Source organism: Sparus aurata, chromosome 3, assembly GCF_900880675.1.
Source record: "Sparus aurata chromosome 3, fSpaAur1.1, whole genome shotgun sequence".
NCBI classification, from domain to species: domain Eukaryota; kingdom Metazoa; phylum Chordata; class Actinopteri; order Spariformes; family Sparidae; genus Sparus; species Sparus aurata.
The window spans coordinates 21,403,757-21,422,003 of NC_044189.1; the positions used below are offsets into that span (position 1 = coordinate 21,403,757).

Consider the following 18,247-nt stretch of genomic DNA (forward strand, 5'->3'; position numbering starts at 1 on the left):
CATTAAAAATACTACAAAGATACATTTGTTTTGTTTTTTAAAATACAAGTGATATAACATGGATAGAAAAAAAAAATATATAAAACAAACAGAAAAGATGACCAAAAAAAAAACTAAATGAGAACTTAAAGCATGCACTTGATCCTTTAGTGTGTGGGGAGGGTATATAAAAGGGTCGGGTAAGGACAGTCAGGATAGGGCTCTGTTTGGGGTCGTTGACCTGTGTGGCCGCGGCCTCTAGCCTTGAATCTTGCGCAGGATCTCGGTGGAGACGGGCGGGTGGAAGTTGATGGTGTGGTGTCTCAGGCCCTGCGAGGTCTTGTAGCTCTTGCCGCAGCGACATTTGAAGGGTTTCCTCACACGGATCTGCGTGCGGTGGCCATTCTTGGCGTGGTACTTGATACCGTTCACATTCTGAAGGGACGAGGATGAGGAGACAGATCATGGTGTTGTGAGTGCACTTCTTATACACAAGTCTTTGTTGTTCGACCATTTCATACCAGACTGCAGTCACAAGATGATGTTTTATTAACCCATGGCTACACCGCTTAACCAGAGCGCTAAAACAGACTTGTAAGTAGAGGTGTCCCAATCCACTCTCAAATAAGATGGTTAGCTTAGCATAAAGACTCTAAACAGATGGAAACAGCTAGCCTGGCTCTGTGGAAGGGTCAGAAAACCTAGCAGCACTTCTAAAATGTAACAAAACTTTCTGACATCAAGGCAAAGAGCCAGGACGTCACTTTTAAATGTAAATATTAAAAGTAAATACAAACACATATTCAAGATACTTGAAATGCTAATGATTCAAATGTAAACAAAACAAGGGACAATGGTGACAAGCCTGCTAGGCAGCAGCGAGGGTAAGGTCAGGGACAGCCGGTGACGGACATCTGGAAACTCCCCATAAACTATTCCATCTCACGTAACAGCTCTCAGCTCGTCCGCCTTTGTGGTGAATGCAACAAATTCGTAGACCGCATCTTTCAAATGATGTGCCCTTTGAAACTGAGTCTCAGCTACCCCGCTGGAAAAAACACCAGCACCAAAACACAACATACTGGTCTTGGTGGTGACCAGTCACTAGCAGGACCAGCATATGTTGTGTTTTGGTGCTGGTCTAATCTGTTTTTTCCAGCAGAGTACCGACTTACGTTCCCTTTTTGTTCTACAACATTAAGTATGTCAGTAAATACCCCACATGTGAATTATAAAGCATTTATGTCTGATAAAAGGAAACAAGTGCAACAAGTTAGCAACAAGATGCCAACTTCAGCTAAGCCTGCTGACTTTGGACTGAACCAGGCCAGCAGTTTTTCTAATCTCCATGCTAAGCTAAGCTAACGTGTAGTAGCTTTAACACTGAACAGGATTCTGAACCTCTACCTGCCATTTACTTTGAGAAATCTGACACTAGAAAACATGACAGTTGGAAACAGCTGCAAGTCACATTCAAACAACACGTTTAAGAAGAACAGGATTTATGACTCGTAAACATCCAGAACAGTGTGACTGTAGCGTAACAATCATTATACTGTTTAATCTATCATGTTGATTTTATTAAATCTACATTCCATCTATCTGTGGTAGCTTTTAACCATCCCTGTTTCTGTTTGCTGATCTGACTGGTAACTATCCTTCTTTAGTTTAGTAAAAACTCTCACACAGTCCATTTTAAAGTCCGGCTGGCTAACACATGTGGACTCAGATCAACAACAAATACGGCTTTATCCTACGTCACTGTTTCGGCCTGAAAAGGGCAGAGGAGAGTTATGTTCCCACAGTGTCCATTTGTCAAAGAGCGGGGACTTCAAGCTGAATGAGGCTTTTGTTACCAGCTGTAATATAATTCAACCAAAGCAAATATACTATGATACATTTATCACTGCCTCTAATCACGACTTTCAGGATTTATATTGCACTTTTCTGAATAACATGTGATAGTCAGACAAAAGCTCCAGTGTGGTTTTGGGCGTGCTGGTCTGAAACCTCGTCTCCTGACTCTGGACGGGCCTTACCTTGTATCTCTTCTTACAGCCGGGGACGGGGCAGGCAAACGGCTTCTCCTCTCCCCCGTTCATGCACATCGAGCTGAGGATGGACTCGGAGCTGATGGCGCTTTCTGTGGTCCACGACTCGTCACTGTCCGACTCCTCGTAGTCTACCTCCTCCTCGTCATACTCACTGCCTGGAGGCACGACGGAGACACGCAGAACAAAAAATCCACTAGTCAGTCCGGATGAAATATGGATGGGGACATACCCAGTAGCACATCATGTCTTGGGAATTTACCAAACAGAAACAATATGGGACTTTTATTAATAGTTTTCTCTATATTCTGCTCTGGCTTTGATTCATTAGCAGCCCACATGTCACTGAACAGCAGTGGGGTGTGTGTGTGTGTGTGGGTGTGTGTGTGTGTGTGTGTGTGTGTGTGTGTGTGTGTGTGCGTGCGTGCCTGTGAGTCAAAACCCAGGGATTGGCACTCAGAAAGAGATCATTAAGTGGGAGTGATCCCCATTGCTTAGCCTGGAAAAAGTGCTTTGCTAAGTGCAGAACATTTTCCACTCGCATGTATGCGTGCACACACATACACACACACACACACACACACACACACACACACACACACACACACACAGGCCACACTGACCCCCCACCATCTCACAGGAAATGCTGCACCTCAGCATGAGGAAATGGATGGCACCCTGGCACATGTCAAAAGAGGGCGTGTGCGTGTGAATGTGTGTGTGTGTGTGTGTGTGTGTGTGTGTGTGTGTGTGCGTGTGTGTGTACCCAGACCTAACACTACGTTTGGAACCATTTGGGCTGGAATTGGACATCTGCTTCTGGGCTGTGCAACACACGGCCCCAATGAACACACCGTGTGACAGCTGCTATGTAATTAGCAGAGTGTTGACTGGTCTGCTCACTGCAGGGGCCACCAAGCCCAACACACAAACAACACATACACACACACACACACACACACACACACACACACACACACACACACACACACAGCAGTAGAGAGGGGCTGGGGTTTCAGTCTCTACACTCTCCTGACGCTGATTTTCTTCACGATTCAGATATTTGACGAGTAAATAAAGTTGATTTGAGTGATTTCCAGCTTGTATTGCTGAATCAAATGTGAGCTCGCTCGTGCTCTTCGTTACGATGTGAATATTTGTGCTCAGTCGCCAGTTGTGGAACACGCTGCATTACATTCATGTGTATATCTTCATCTGTTGCTCATCTGTACGCCGTATGAATCTGACAAGTGTGCCTCTGATGGTGCGACAACAACTGGAAGCCCTCTTCTCTTCTGTTACCGCCAGCAGGCTTAATTTGCAATAGTCAGCTCCAACGCCCCCCATTCACTCGACAGGTACACGCAATCCGTCTTTCTTCGTCTCAAGCACACATTTCAACACACACACACCTGTCGTACCTGTGGGTGTGCTGCTGCGGAAGGAGGAGGAGGGGGTGATAGGGGGCGTGACGGGAGGCGTCAGGTTACCGCTGGTGTGGCGAGGAGGCGTGGCCGTGCTGTTCCTGGACACTCCGCCAGTGATGGACAGGGATAGCTTGGGTGTGGCCTTCTTCTTCATGGTTTCCTGCTCCCGGCGCGCCGCATCCGTCATGAACCTGATGACACGGAGAGAGCGGTCAGCCATGTTGATGTCAGCGTGGGCAGCTCATGCTTGTGAACCAACAGCAGTGACAAACGTTATCCCAGAAATATATTCAATATTTTAATCCATTGGAAACTTTGCTTTTTATCAGAGTATAACTTAAAGGATAATTATTGGGTCTTATTCTCATCGGCCATTGTTTCTGTCATGGAATCTGTTTTTAGAGCTACAGCAATAAATCAATTAACCAGTGAGCTGTCAGCTATTAAACGCATCACCAAATATCCTGATCATTGATTGATTAGTTTGAGTCATTTTTGAAGGATAATTGTCAACATTCTCAGATTCCGTTATGGGTTTCTTCACTGCTCTGTGACAGTAAACTCAATATCGTCAATGACGTCATCTTGGGCTTCGACCACTTTTTGACATGCTATAAACCGAACAACTAATTGATTATTCAAGAAAATACCCAAGAGATTGATCAACAATGAAAATAATAATCATAAGTTGTAATGAAACTGAAGCAGTATGTCAGTTTAAGGCTGTGATAGATGTTTACGACGAACAGTTTGGATACGAATCAAGTTTGTTTTTCCTCCCGAATGAGTTCAGGTTTGTTTGAAACCCGTCTGATCAGCTGACTGCAAAAAAACAAAAGCCTCATTTACAGTTTTTTAATTAATAAAGACTGTTACTGTGGTATTTTTATATTCTGCACTTCTAAACTGGCATTTAGGACATTTGTACAGGGGACTGATGCAACCGGGGGCCACTATAATCTTATTTTTTAATATTATAAAGTCTAAATATTCAGTCGTATATGTCGTTACTGATGTTTAAACCTTAACTGTAAAGAGAGCTGGAGGCTTTTTACAGAATATTATTAGATTGCTAGTCTTTGCATTGAATCGAACGACATTGTAGACCAGTTAGTTCAAGGTTATACATGTAGGTAGGTTAAAATGATACTTCGGAACTTCTTTTTTAATTAATTTCTTGTACTTGATGAGCAGCTAAATAGCTCAAGTTTAGATATTGTGGACTCCACAGCCACCTGATAATCTGGGCTGATTTTCTTTTGTCCCTGTCACTCACAGACCTGCTGTCTCACTCTCTCTGGTGTTGTTTGTTGCTCTACCGGGAGCATTTAAGGTTTTATGTCATCTGATTCTGGCTGTTCTGAACACTACGAGTGGGAAGTCTGAGGTTGGACAAGACATAACTGAGCTGCAGTCCTCACAACATTGTGCAGCGAATGTCTCTGACATTTACAAGCTCGCCACTTGAACAATGACCACAGAAAACAAACCTCGTCCTCTCTCGCTCTCTCTGTTTTCACCGTTATTATTCTCGACGCTGGTGTGATTTAGCAGGGGACTGAGTGGCAAGTGACACATCGGTTCACCGCACAAAAAACACACATATGCTGTAATCCTGAAAAGGCGCCTTCGGCTGTGCCATTAGCGTGGAGTCAGGAGTGATTGTCTTGTGCGGTTTGCTGTGCTGGTCTGTGGATGAGTCACAGCTGTGTCTATGGGAAGGCATCAGTCATTTGAGCTGCTCCCCGCAAGCCACATGTGCAAACTCTCACACAGAAACACGTCTTTCACCGGTGGAGCTATGCTGCCCTCTATGGACAGAAGCCTTTGCTCGTGTGTGTGTGTTGTGTGTGTCTCTGTGTGTGTGTGTGTGTGTGTGTGTGTGTGTGTGTGTGTTTACCTGTTGATGTAGCTTAGGGCCAGATAGGTGGGCTGCTGTTGCTCCTGCTTCTCCAGGACCCGCGGATCTGTGTCTGAGAGAGAAAGACAGCGAGAGAGACGTACAAATTAATCACCGCTTCGTGTGGAGGGAAAATATTGTGTGAATGCTCGCAGTGAGGAGCTGACTCATAGATCTATTCTTCCTGCCAGACTGGCTGATAGATTGCTGTGTGTTTCTCACACTGCCTCCTCTGTGTTACTCCATAGTATGCGTGAGCCTGCAGATACATTTCGGATACTTTCATAAGCAGCGCATTATTATGCCAGCGCCAAGCCTCTCTGTAATTTACAGCCAATGCCGTTCCCAAGACTACTTAATCATTGCCGAGGTCTGAATGTGGCAAAAGGAGAAACTTGTCCGAGAGTGAAAGAGCACCTCGGACGCTGTGATCAATGTGCACAGTGTGTTGCTCCAAACACACACATGCTTTTTTTTCCAGTTGACTTGCTAAGTCAGTCACACTACAGTAGGCGACTTCCAGAGCCTGAGGGGAGCAGTGTTAACTTCAAAGCCCCACCTCCCACCCCCTGGAAAACAGGGGCAAGTGTGCATGAAAACACTGCGGGTGGCTGCATCTGTGCAGTACCAGTGCCATCAAGTGTTCAACAAGGGAACAAACAGGGGGGAGACACACTCAAACACTCGCCAGCCATGGCGTGCATGGCTGTGTCTGTATGCATGTATATGTGTGTGGGTGTGTGTGTGTGTGTGTGTGTAATTGCAGCTTTATATGTAATAGCTGGCAGATGTATCGCAATTCACATCCAAGAACTGGATCATCTCTGTACGATCAACAACACACTCCTGGATGCTCCCTTTGAGTTAATCCTGAGTGTGTGTTGACCTTTTTAGCCCTTTGGGGTTTTTTTTAAGGTTTTCACACCTCGTAATTAAAAAAGAATGCAGACTTCCCACAGTGCAGGAAAACACCGAGAAGAACAGCAAACAGGAAAACAACCTCCAGGAAAATGTGCACTGCTGCTGCTGCTGCTGCCGCCGCCGCTGCCCGGTCCTTCTATACATGTGAAGATATATGTGAAAACATGGAAAAGGCAAGGAGGTGAAAAAAGATGGCAGGGGAATGCATCTATAAAAACACACACACACACACAAACACACACAGAGGCACACACACACTGAGGTGGTCCACAGAGGAGGTCTTTGACAGTCTTTTATAGCTGAGCCTTAATAATCCTACCTGCTGCTCTGATGTAGAGACCAGAGCGCTCTGCAAATGCATTAGCGCGCACTCACACACACACACGCACACACACACACACACACACACATCGACCTACATCACTGTTGGAACATGAGACCCGACAGTGAAGTCTGACCTCCCCTAAATCATTTTCTAACATGCCAAAATCTTTCTAAGTCTTTAAATATATTCTTAAAACGAAGACAACCTTTCTTACAACGACCCAAAACCTCAGACAACATTGTGTCAGACATAAAACTTTACTTTTTACAATCACTTGATTAATTGATTCTTAGTTTTGGCTTTCAAATATCAGAAAATAGTCTAACCGTCATCTGTTATAATCTCACATGGTCGCTTTGTTCAAACCCATAAATATCTAATTTTCTGTTGTATACAACAAAGAGGAGCAGCAGAACCTGAAAGCTGAAGCATGGAGAGTTTGTGTTACTGCTCAGGCAAATGACTGAAACGACGAGACAGTTATCAAAACAGTTGCAGGTTAACGTTGTCGATTAACTGATTTACTTAAAGTTTCATTTCGAACCTCGACATCTATAAAATTTCAGTGAACAGAGCTAGAGGTGCACGGTTGCATTCCTCTTGGCCAATTCAGATTTCAGCTCAAAAGACTGAAATTACCAGCGTACAAAAACATTTTGTTAACCTTCTTTAAAGGGGAAATACAACTGCATGTTTGTAATAAAACAGTGACTAAGTACTAACTAATAAAATAACACATTGTAAGCTATTTTAATGGCCTCTTACTTAGCATTTACACTTTGTATTCTGGGACTCTTATTTTGAAAGGTAAAAACAGAAGAAGACCTTCAAGCTGAGCTGACAATGAAACAAGGTCACATATTTTGGGTTAATGGAAATGTGACGGGCACAGAATCGGATTTATCTGACAGTGAACGGCAGGTTGTCGGTCATCGAGGGTCCAGTTCTGGTTCCTGCCCGGTTGATCAGTGCATCTCTAAACGAAGCCTAACTCGGAATCTTTAAATTGCTTGCTCTGTCCGAGGAAGAGTGTTTATCCCAAACTTGTTTGATTCACAATCACAACGCTCAGAGGGAAGCAGAACAAGAACAACAACTGCAACCAGCCTTTATTTTCATTACTGATTAATCTGCTGATCGTGTTCATGGTCGAACATTTAGTCGATAAAATACAGTTTACAAGATATCAAATGGCTTCTTCTGTACAACAAACAGTCCAAAACCCAAAGACTCAAGACATTTTCTTACAAATCATAGGATATCTTCACAAGTACACAAACACACACACCACACCTCGTGTGTTTGTGTACTTGTGAAGATATCCAATGATGTCACTGAGGTGAATGTCTGACGGCCAGGTATAAGCAGGAAGAAGAAGAAAGAAGAAACGACGGCACGGGATGTACAAGGAGCTCAGGTTGTTTTGCTTTAAGGTGAGGTAAGTGTGTGTGTGTGTGTGTGTGTGTGTGTGTGTGTGTGTGTGTGTGTGTGTGTGTGTGTGAGGAGGGGAGGTGGGGTGTTTGTGGAAATGGAGTGAGCCAGGTGCAGAGAGAGAGAGAGAGAGAGCGCTGCAGTAAATGTTCAGCGGCTTTACGACTTCCGCTCACCTCGCAGGACAGGAAGCTAACACACTGCTGATCCCTCCTGCACTCACACTCACACACACACACACACACACACACACACACACACACACACACACACAGAGTAAGCTACATGAATACCAATTTTAACTGGTCTAATATCGGAAGTTTCACATTCAACCTACAGTACACATTCAGCATTGACAGCAGCCGACTCCGTGTGCGTTTTCCAGACACTTCAGGATCTCGGGGGTCTATAAATATCTCTCTAATTAGCATTCCTGTCATTAAAAGCGGGGACCAATCAACAGCTGCTCCACTCCCTTCGACACAGGCGTCCATCTCTGACCAGCGGTGCACTGCTGCCCCCTGCTGAACACATGAGTCTGCCTGGATGTACACATGTGTACAGGTCTGTGCGTATGTGTGGAAACCAGGCCAAGAATGCACGGCTTGTTTTGCAGCCTGCTAATTAAGCCACAGAGAGTATTTTAACGTGTTTCTAGAGCAGCAGGCAACCGGATGGAGGGAGAGGAGCGGAGAGGAGAGGCGGAGGAGGAGCAGGGGGGGATATGGGTGGGGGAAAAGGCAAACTTCTCTGTAATTACACTTCCCAGGGCTCGGCGGGGCGCTCGGGCCCGGCGACTTCCGAAAGGCAAACTGTGTGACTGTGTGTACGAGTAGCGTGAAAAGAGAGGGTCTGCAGTTTCCAGGTCGGGATGCCAATCCTCTAATTGCTCCGCTACACCCTGACAGGTCATTTGGGAAGTATGGTGAACACACTCTCTCACATGCACACACACACACACACACACTCCTTCCTGTGTCACACCTCTCAAAGTGGGATGGGAAACAATCTGGAGCTTTGGGCTGGACTACTCGGTTTTAGTCAGTATTAAGGGGGTTTTACAGACTTACACAATTAAAATATAGTAGATGTATGAAACAGTATGTTGTCAACTGGCAGACTAGTCCAATTATTAAAATGATTGTAAACTGAATTACTGAGATTTTAAACTGCTGGTCAGACAAAAAAGAAGAAGTCAGCCTCGACTGTCACAGTGGTTTGTATGACCTTTTATAGACTGAACAACTATGAGGCAAAACACAACAAATCTGATCTGAGCTACGGAACATTAAGTCTTCCATCTTTGCCTTTCTTACCCCCAGCCGTTCAGAAACCACAGGTTAGGAACTTTAATTATCGGTTAGCGTGTCGACATCGGCCTCGAGAAGCAGGTAATTATCAGTTATTAGCATCGACTGAAAGAAAAAAACCATATCATGCTCCCAGAGTCGAAGGTGACAACTTCAAAGCGCCTTGTTTCCTAAAGGTATTATCTTAATATGATGTAAGACAAAGCAAAGCAGCATATCTTCACATTCTTAATTTATTGACTGAACATCTGAGCTTTGAAGATCAAGTCCCCGACTAATGATTTCACCTGTCAATACAGTCGATAAAGAATAATATTCAGTAATTACTCATCCCTGCTGGCAACAACCAACAAACTGTGCACAGACAAATTCTGGGAATTCACCCAAACCGCCATACCTACGCAATTATATTGGGATTGACAGAAATCACAACAGCAGGAAGAAGCCTGTTAGTGACAGACAGGTCAAAACTGCTCCTTCATATTGTATTTGCCTTTTTCTTTGAACCTGAGCAGATAGATGGAGGAACGCAGCCAAACGCTGCCTGTGGGCTGAATGATTACATCTCTAAAAGTTACAGTTGGTTAATTATCTGCATGCTTCAGCAGCGCCTGCATTATCGCAACCCGATGATGACCTGACTCCTCACGTCAGGTCACACCTCAACCTCTGATTATATCTGTAAAACCAAAAATACAGAGCAGAGAAATAAATGAATCCACATAAATTCCGTCCAAACAAAGCCGAGGTGTTTGGGATTTCCCTGCGCTCACACCCTTATTTTTCCCTTCTGAACTTCTCTTTTAAACCTCGTCCCCATTTTTGATCTCTATCCACCTTTCCCCCTCCCTCTCGGCTCCTGTTTGGTGAGGTAAGAGGCAGGTATGTGCTTGTGCTGCGCAGCGCTGCCGTGCACCCGGGCAGGCCAGGCTGACATCACTACATTCCTCAGACCTTACCTAAAGCCGCCGCACAAAGCCTCCGTCAACAACCAAACATCACAGTAAACACAGTTCGCCGAACCCACTTCCTTTCTGTATTTAACTGTAATCTAAACATTACGCGTATGTTATTGGAAGGCTGCAATCTTTCCTCGTAGGATGAGGTCATGGTCAGGATTTGCATTTTATCAGATTATCAGAAGAGACAGCGATGAGGTTTACTGGTCTGTTTCCTGCTTCGAATGAGATACAAGACACTAGAGGTTGGTTGTTTAGTTGATTAGTCATTTGAAAGAAAGATCATTTATTATTTGAGTCATTTTTCAAGCTAAAAAGTCAAACATTTGCTGGTTCGAGCTTCTTAAATGTAAAGATTTGCTGCTTTTCTTTGTCATTTATGACATTTGTGACTCTCTCGTGTGACTTTTATAGACTAAACAATTAATAACCAACCAGATGGTCAACAATTGCAGCGCCACATAAACAAAACACAGCGTGCCAAACCAGAGTCAGAACAACAGACATTTTTTGATTGGCCGCACAGAGCAGGACCTGCCACAAGAGGGCAGCACAGCCTATGTAAATCTGTTTCTAGCACAGGCCCACACTGATTTCTGCACCCTGACCTGAGATCCACTGACTCACTTTTCACCGCTATTTATGTCCGACACCACGAGCCTGTTGTCACCTCTGGACGGTCTGATTCACTGCGAGCTGCTGCTGCTTCTTCATCATCTGTGTGCACACCGCAGGACTGAACCACAATCACGGCAATCTGTTATCTGCAAAGCCTCAAACTGCTCATATGTGACGCCCCACAGGGAGCAGCTCAGAAGATCACATTCACTTATCCTTTGATTGATTGTTGATCACACACTGCAGCGCAATTTCAAAAGTAAAAGTAGGGGGGGAATCAAAGCTAAATGCCGATATCCCTCCTCCCCCCCCCCCCGTCCTCCACCTCGATCCCCTCCATCTGTCACTTTGATCCCCGTGGTAACTGATCTGTGGGCCGTATTGATTAGACTGATCTTGAAGCGAGCAGAGGGGAAACTCATTAATCCAAGTGATCTGAGCGGGAAACCGCCGGTCTGCTCAGCTGGCAGCTGGGGTCAAAGGTCAAACAGCCAGATGGGTCATATATCAGCGTCCTCGGGGCGAAAAACACTAAATCATTTCATGCCTTTCAGTCAGCGTGCATCTTGAATCTGTTTACTGATCTGGGGAAACACTGGGGCACACACTGCCACAGGTAAGAAAAATAAAATGGCCATTCACAAAGATGACCTCCCCCCTCTTTTGGCTCATTTGCAAGCTATCCATGGAGCATATGGCAGGACCACAGCACTGCCACCACCCACACCGCTCCACTTTCTCCTCACCCACAAACTTAATCTTTTTTTTAAAAACCTCAGCGGCACATCAGTCCTGCTGCGCACATGATGTGACACCGTCCTCACCACAGCCACTTTGTTAGTGAGACAGCAGGTGTGCGATAACTCAGCCAAATATAATGCCCCCTCCAAAAACCCCTTTACAGACGGCCCGTTGCCATGGAGACTGGCTCAATGAAGCATCCCATTCTACCCCCCCCCCCCTGCCCGCCCGCCCTCACCCCCATCGCTCCAAACAGCCTCCGAGGATGGATACACACCACAAATAATGATTAGCCCACATCAACTTTGTGAGCGATTATTGGAGTGTTCTGTTGGTTCACGACTCCAGAGATTCTCCCGCAGTGTCGTCCCGCTACAGCGGACTGCAGGTCAATCTATCGGAGGGCGCCGCAGAAGGGAGCGTTTGATCTGCGCCTGATAAAGTGCTAAACATTTAACAAGCATAAACGTGCAGGGTGCTAATGAGGCTGCATCTGAATGATCTTTTCAGGGGCAATCAGCAGCATCCAAAACGAGGTAATACTAATTAGGCCTGCAGAGTGAAGTACACAGAATAATGACTTTTTTTTTTTGTACAGATTGCAATTGAGATATGATATCGCAAATAGTGGGAATAATCGTTTTGGCATTCTACATTTGTTGGAGTCTCTGTACCAGATAAACATGTTTTCTAACATCTGGAGGATGAGATTTAAAGGCCGGGACCTTGTTCTGTAGCACCACACACACGTTTGCCTCTAGGCTCTTGCAATTTCTATAATATTTTTGATTAAATGTGCACGCCTTAATGCAGCTGACATAACAAAATAACAACCTGTCAGCTGTGCCTGCATCTAAAAGAAGCATACAGGTATAAGACATTAGTTACCTGTGATTAAAACAAATGCTGTTTTTCTTGAGGAGCCACATTTGTCATTCATTGAACAGTAATTTGATAAATGTATCAATTACCACCAATATGTGTCCCAATAAAGCACCTCTAATGTGTTTATTAGGCTGCTTTAATGACTGACTTTGTACAATTCCATAATAAAAATGTGATAATAAGAAGCTTTACTGAATTAAGTGGTGCAACAAGTTGAATCTTGTGCATGTGGGAGGAAAAAACAACCATCTGAATGAACAACTTCACTCAGCAGAAGGATAACAGGCAGAGATAATTAAGTGACACCTGAACGCCTCACGAGAGGTGACAAACCTGACAGACGTCCTGGCAGCTCAATACACAAACCGTGTGTGTGTGTGTGTGTGTGTGTGTGTGTGTGTGTGTGTGTGTCTGATCAGGCCTGGAGGCGTAAACGTAAATACACACACACACACACACACACACACACACACAGTTAGCCGTGGAGCCGCTGTAATGCTAGTTACACCTATGCGACCTACGCGGCCCTCTACTTACCGCTGCAGAAAGGTTAACTATCGCGGCTAACGCAGCGTCCAACAAGCCGGTCACTCGTTTTCCAGCAGAAAAGAGTGTTTCTCAAGACATTTAAAGTCCTGCTGCTGATTATAACTCGCACTCCGACGAGCCTCGACGGAGAGCGAGCGGCAGGAATAGCGGAATGCAAACCCCGAGCCTGTCGGTGCGCTCGGCTAACTAGCCTGGCAGCTAGCTAACAGCAGCTAGCTGCCAGGCTCCGTCTCCCCCCTCCGGCCCGACTCACCGATGTGATTGTCCTCGATGTGGACGATGAGCTCGGCGAGAGTCTCGAACTGGAGACCGCAGCCCCCGAACCTGCAGGAATTGGAGAAGAAAGAAGCGGCGGCGATGCCCGTCATGTTTGCGGCGCTGGTGCATTCACCGGGCGGATAGATGGGGAGGGGGGGACCGGGGCGGTGAACGAGGCGGAGGCAGAGTCGTCGGGTTCGGGGTGGGAGCGCCGCAGAGCGCGGAGCGGCGGAGCAGACACCGGGCGGCCAGACAGGACAGCGGCGGACGCAGCTGGGAGGCAGGCGGGACGGTGGGGGTGGGGATGGGGGGAGGGCTGGCTGGCTGGTGGCAGCCTACGTCACGACCTGCCTACCTGTGGGGATCTGGATCGGTGACATTAAAGATGACATCAGACGTTTTCATTCAATCTGAGCACGTTTGCATGAATCATACAAATAAACACCGACGCATATGCAAAACAGAGTAAACAGGAGTGTGCAGGAACATAATCTGATTTATTGATTTGTTCTATTTTCGTGTTCTTATATAGATCAAGCAGAACTAAAGTAGTTTGTTCACATGTATTAATTTAATAACAACATCACATCTCAATGAAGGATACATTCCACAGTTTGTGCAGGTGATTGATTCTTATTTATCTCTATATTTATTTTTTCTTAACTATATTGACCTACTTTATGGTGAAACAGACTTTAATAGCATCAGAGCTAGTCAGTGAGGCCATTGATCCAAATTAAATATAAGAAATATGTATCAGAAAATTCACAAATGTCTGTAACATGTTATTTAAATGTCTAATTTTCACGTCACCTTACAATCTGCTCACTTTTGGCCAAATAATAATGTGATTAATACATATAAATTCCTGCAAATTATTACATGGAGCCCTTTTAACTGCAGATCAGATGCAGGAGGTAAAACTCTGTTAATTGGTATTACAGTTGAGGCTTAACTTGTGCCAATTATTCATGTTAGGATGTGAGAGCTTGCTAATAAACCGCGTGTGAGCAGTCATCTGGATACTGTGAGGATAAAGTCTCGAGGAGGCATCAGGATCAGAGTCACCGAGGGTTCAGGAGCAGCAGCATCATGGTATCAGAATAATGACTGGTTGTGAGCTGGACATTTGCTGACAATCTGCATTCTTTTCTTTACAGTCATGATGGTAAATAGCTGCTGGATCACAGTTTTTTCCAAACATTCATTTTGAGCTTACCAAAAAATTCCCGCTGGTGTGTTTCTATTAAAAATATCTTTTACATAATCACTTTGAAATGTGAACTATAAATACATTCCTTGCTTTGCTTTCCTTTTGTTTTAACAGAATAGATTCACTATTAGCCATGTTATGACCAGGATCCATCTTTTTACATGTTTATAAAACATGTCAGCGCTTTAGCTTGCAACAAAATGGAAACTCAATCATTGTTCGTGGCATTTTTTTTTAAATTATTGTTGCTTCTTTTCCACACAGATAACCCTCAATAAAGTGGTGTCATTACGGCACAACTGCTCATGTAGAGCTTTCCCTTGTGTGTGTGTGCGTGTGTGTGTTTAAGTTATAGTGGTTGCATAACCCATTGACAACAGCATCTTTCACATCCATAAAGTTAACGGATTAATGTTACCCTTTAATGGCTCAGCGGTGAGGAGACGACTTTGTAATGTGTGTGTGTGTGTGTGTGTGTGTGTGTGTGTGTGTGTGTGTGTGTGTGTGGCTCCCAGAGAGAGAGGAGAATGTCCTTAAATCACTGGGGTTGGCTAACCAGGGCCGGCTGGCCTGTGTTGGACCTGTTAATCGAGCGTTAAAACGGCCTGTCATAAACCACCGGCTGGTGACTTCAGCAAACAGCCTTAAGACCCGAGAACACTCTCACTCTTTTTCCTCACTGCCCTCTTTCTACCCAACCTTATGAAGCACACACACACACATTAAAAACATTAAATAAAACTCCAATTAACAGCTTCAAATAGGTCCAAACACACGCACACACACACACTTACTCACTCGTACAAACAACATGACATCACCGGCGTCTGCACATGTACAGTATAGAAGACACAGATGTTCTCTCTTACAAAAAAAGCATGCAGACACACACACACACACACACACACACACAGGCAACATAAACACACTCATTACACACACATGTTGTATCAGAGCTCTGCGACAGTGACGCAGTTCTTGACACGGTTACGTAAATGAGAAGTGGTAGCATGTGTTGTGAAATGCAAGAAAAAGAGAGAGAGAGAGAGAGAGAGAGAGACGGGGCGAAACAGAGAGGAGTTCATGGTGCATGACATCATCTGATCTGAGGACTGTGAGTGGCGCACAGTGTAACAGTTTGGGATTGATTTCAGACCAGCACAGATATTCTGATTATCAGCTGCTTTCAGATTGAATAAAAAAAAAAGATGGCAATGTACCAGCGAAAGATTTCTGTTCATGTTTTTTTTTTCGTCAGCTCCTGCGTGGATCTGCATGTGAGCGCATAGCTGGATGCAAATTCAACACCAACCATCTCATTATATAATCAGATGAATATAACTCGTACACATGGACGCTGCTTAAAGTATCTGTTCTGTGATAGAAATAGTCGTAAACCACCGTGAATCAAATGAACAGTTTGGCAGCCGAACCAGATGTAGGTGCAGGGAGGATCGTGCTACATGGGGATTCAGGTCAGCAAGTTTGTTTGACCTTTGACCCGAAACGCCATATTTTTTACAGACAAGGTGACATCATCAGGTTCTGGGCGGGCGGCTCTAGAGCTCCCAGTCTGGCTGTTAAAAGCGATGCCGAGGCAAAGATGCCAGATGGTAATGGCTGGTATAACCAGTGAGTTATGGAGGCGGCTGTAATCTCAGTGGCATTGTCTGCTCCGGGGTAACAGCCGGAGACTTCCTGGCTGCCGTCATACACTCTCCAGTGCGACTCTGCACACACACGTGCTGTAAAAAACATCCCTTATCTTCACTGAAAACAAATCTCAGTGATTCACGTCCACACGGGGGAAGAGCTCAAAACACAGAGTGACATCACCACAACTTCCTGTTTCTTCTGGTTGCCATGGCGGCTGGGATTTGAATACTTTAGGCGATTGGTGGACGATGAGTCAGTAGAGTTGGGTGGGTCCCACTTTGCACTTCTACCACAACAAAACCAAATCCCTCTGCTCACCGGAAAGCCTGACCAAACATGGCAGAGATATTACTCCACGGATTAGCTCAGCGGAGATGTGAATGACCAAAGTCCCTCCTTTTAGTTTGTCGAGGCTTCATGGCATCATCCTGACAATTTGAAGTTCAAAACAGTGGGCCATTAGCTGTTTATGTTTCAAATCTTATCTGTTTCTCATCTCTGTCAAAACCAAACAAAGTATGAAGAATTCATATTTTAAAACAAACTACATGGAAATCAACTTCTTAACTGTGAAACTGCTCCTATAAAACATGACACAAGCTTGTGTCAGGGAGAAGTGCGACTCCTTGCCCTGATCATGACTTATGACATCATATCAAACATACAATAGCAGCCAGTGTGTGATGACTGTGGATGCACTGATGGTAACAATAGACCCAGTCTATCACAACGTGTCACACTTTCTCAACAGCGCTCCACTGCTGAGACTTTTGAAGTCGCTTCTCTCACATAAATCTTGTAGCAACAGTAAGAATGATCCAATAATAAGCTGATGTTACTGTCGATACGCCACATGGTGGCTCTAACATTAGTAAGACTAAAGGCAACATCCACGTAAATGCATTTTATGTGTGTTATAATCCGTATTTGTGTAATAATTAGGTCTGTTCATTCAGTTCAGTTGCTCGATTGATAGCTGTCTAATCATAAATGTGTTTCTTTTGATAAAGAGGTCACAATCAGCTGTATTAGCACACAAGTTATTTGACTCTGGTTTTTAAATTGCTCTCAGTGTTCCTGAAAGACAGTTATAAGACGTATCTATAGGGAAGAAGAAGACATACTGATAAAAAAAAATTAACACTTCATCCACAAAATACAAAGTAGGTGTATGTATAAATATAGGCTATGTGGAAAAGCAACAATGATTAATAAAATACAGTGTCTGTAAGTTGTAAACAAATATAAATAGAACAACAGAATTAATACTGAATGAATAAATGAGTATATTACTTTATATACATGAAGAGTATATGATTGTATAGACCTACAGCATGCAGGACACCTCAGTCACAATGATGGATGATCTGTATACGCCTATATATAGAGAGACGTATATATATATAAATAAAATAATTATAATATTTAAGAACAGTGTGCATTTTAAACTGGAAATATATCATTTAGAATGTGTAGGTAAGTGTAGGTTTCATGTTAAATCTTGTTTGCAATGACATATATAATGTTTGATAACAATAATGACGTGTTTTATTATTTTCATTTCTTATTTTATTATTTCTATTATCATCCTATTATTATTATAATTTTTATCATCATTTTTTTTCGTCTTCTTCTTCTTCTTCTTCTTCTTTTTCTTCTTCTTATTATTGTTTTCATTATTATTATTATTGTTAGAGTTTCTTCTGTCAGGATCATTCTGGGACGAACCGGCCCTCTACACACCGGACTGCTCCTTTATGTTTCACAGTACCACTGCTACTCCATCAGGAACATGACTCCATCAGAACCGTGCGTAAAGTTTTGCGAAGGAGAAAATCACCTCGGGGGTTGTTGCTCATTTCTGACGCATACGGGCTCGGTTCCGACGCTGGGACGTCCCGTTTCAGTCAGACACTCAAAGTAAGGGGGGGAAGCTGGGTTTCATCCGCCCACCCGGTCTGCCCCGTGTCCCGTCACGTTGCGGTTGGTGTGTCTGACTCTGCTCGTCTGCCGGTTCTGGTCCA

The 18,247-nt window shown here is 44.3% G+C and overlaps 1 protein-coding gene across 1 annotated transcript; it reads right to left on the reverse strand.

Annotated features, from left to right (window-relative positions):
* Window positions 1-102: 102 nt before the first annotated feature.
* Window positions 103-13,662, reverse strand: jazf1a (JAZF zinc finger 1a). Its single transcript, XM_030409925.1, has 5 exons — window positions 13,350-13,662; window positions 5,358-5,430; window positions 3,452-3,648; window positions 2,019-2,188; window positions 103-414 (listed from the first exon to the last, which is right to left on the reverse strand). Exons 1-5 carry the CDS (start codon window positions 13,462-13,464, stop codon window positions 238-240), a joined length of 732 nt encoding a protein of 243 aa, XP_030265785.1. The 5' UTR covers window positions 13,465-13,662; the 3' UTR covers window positions 103-237.
* Window positions 13,663-18,247: the final 4,585 nt, after the last annotated feature.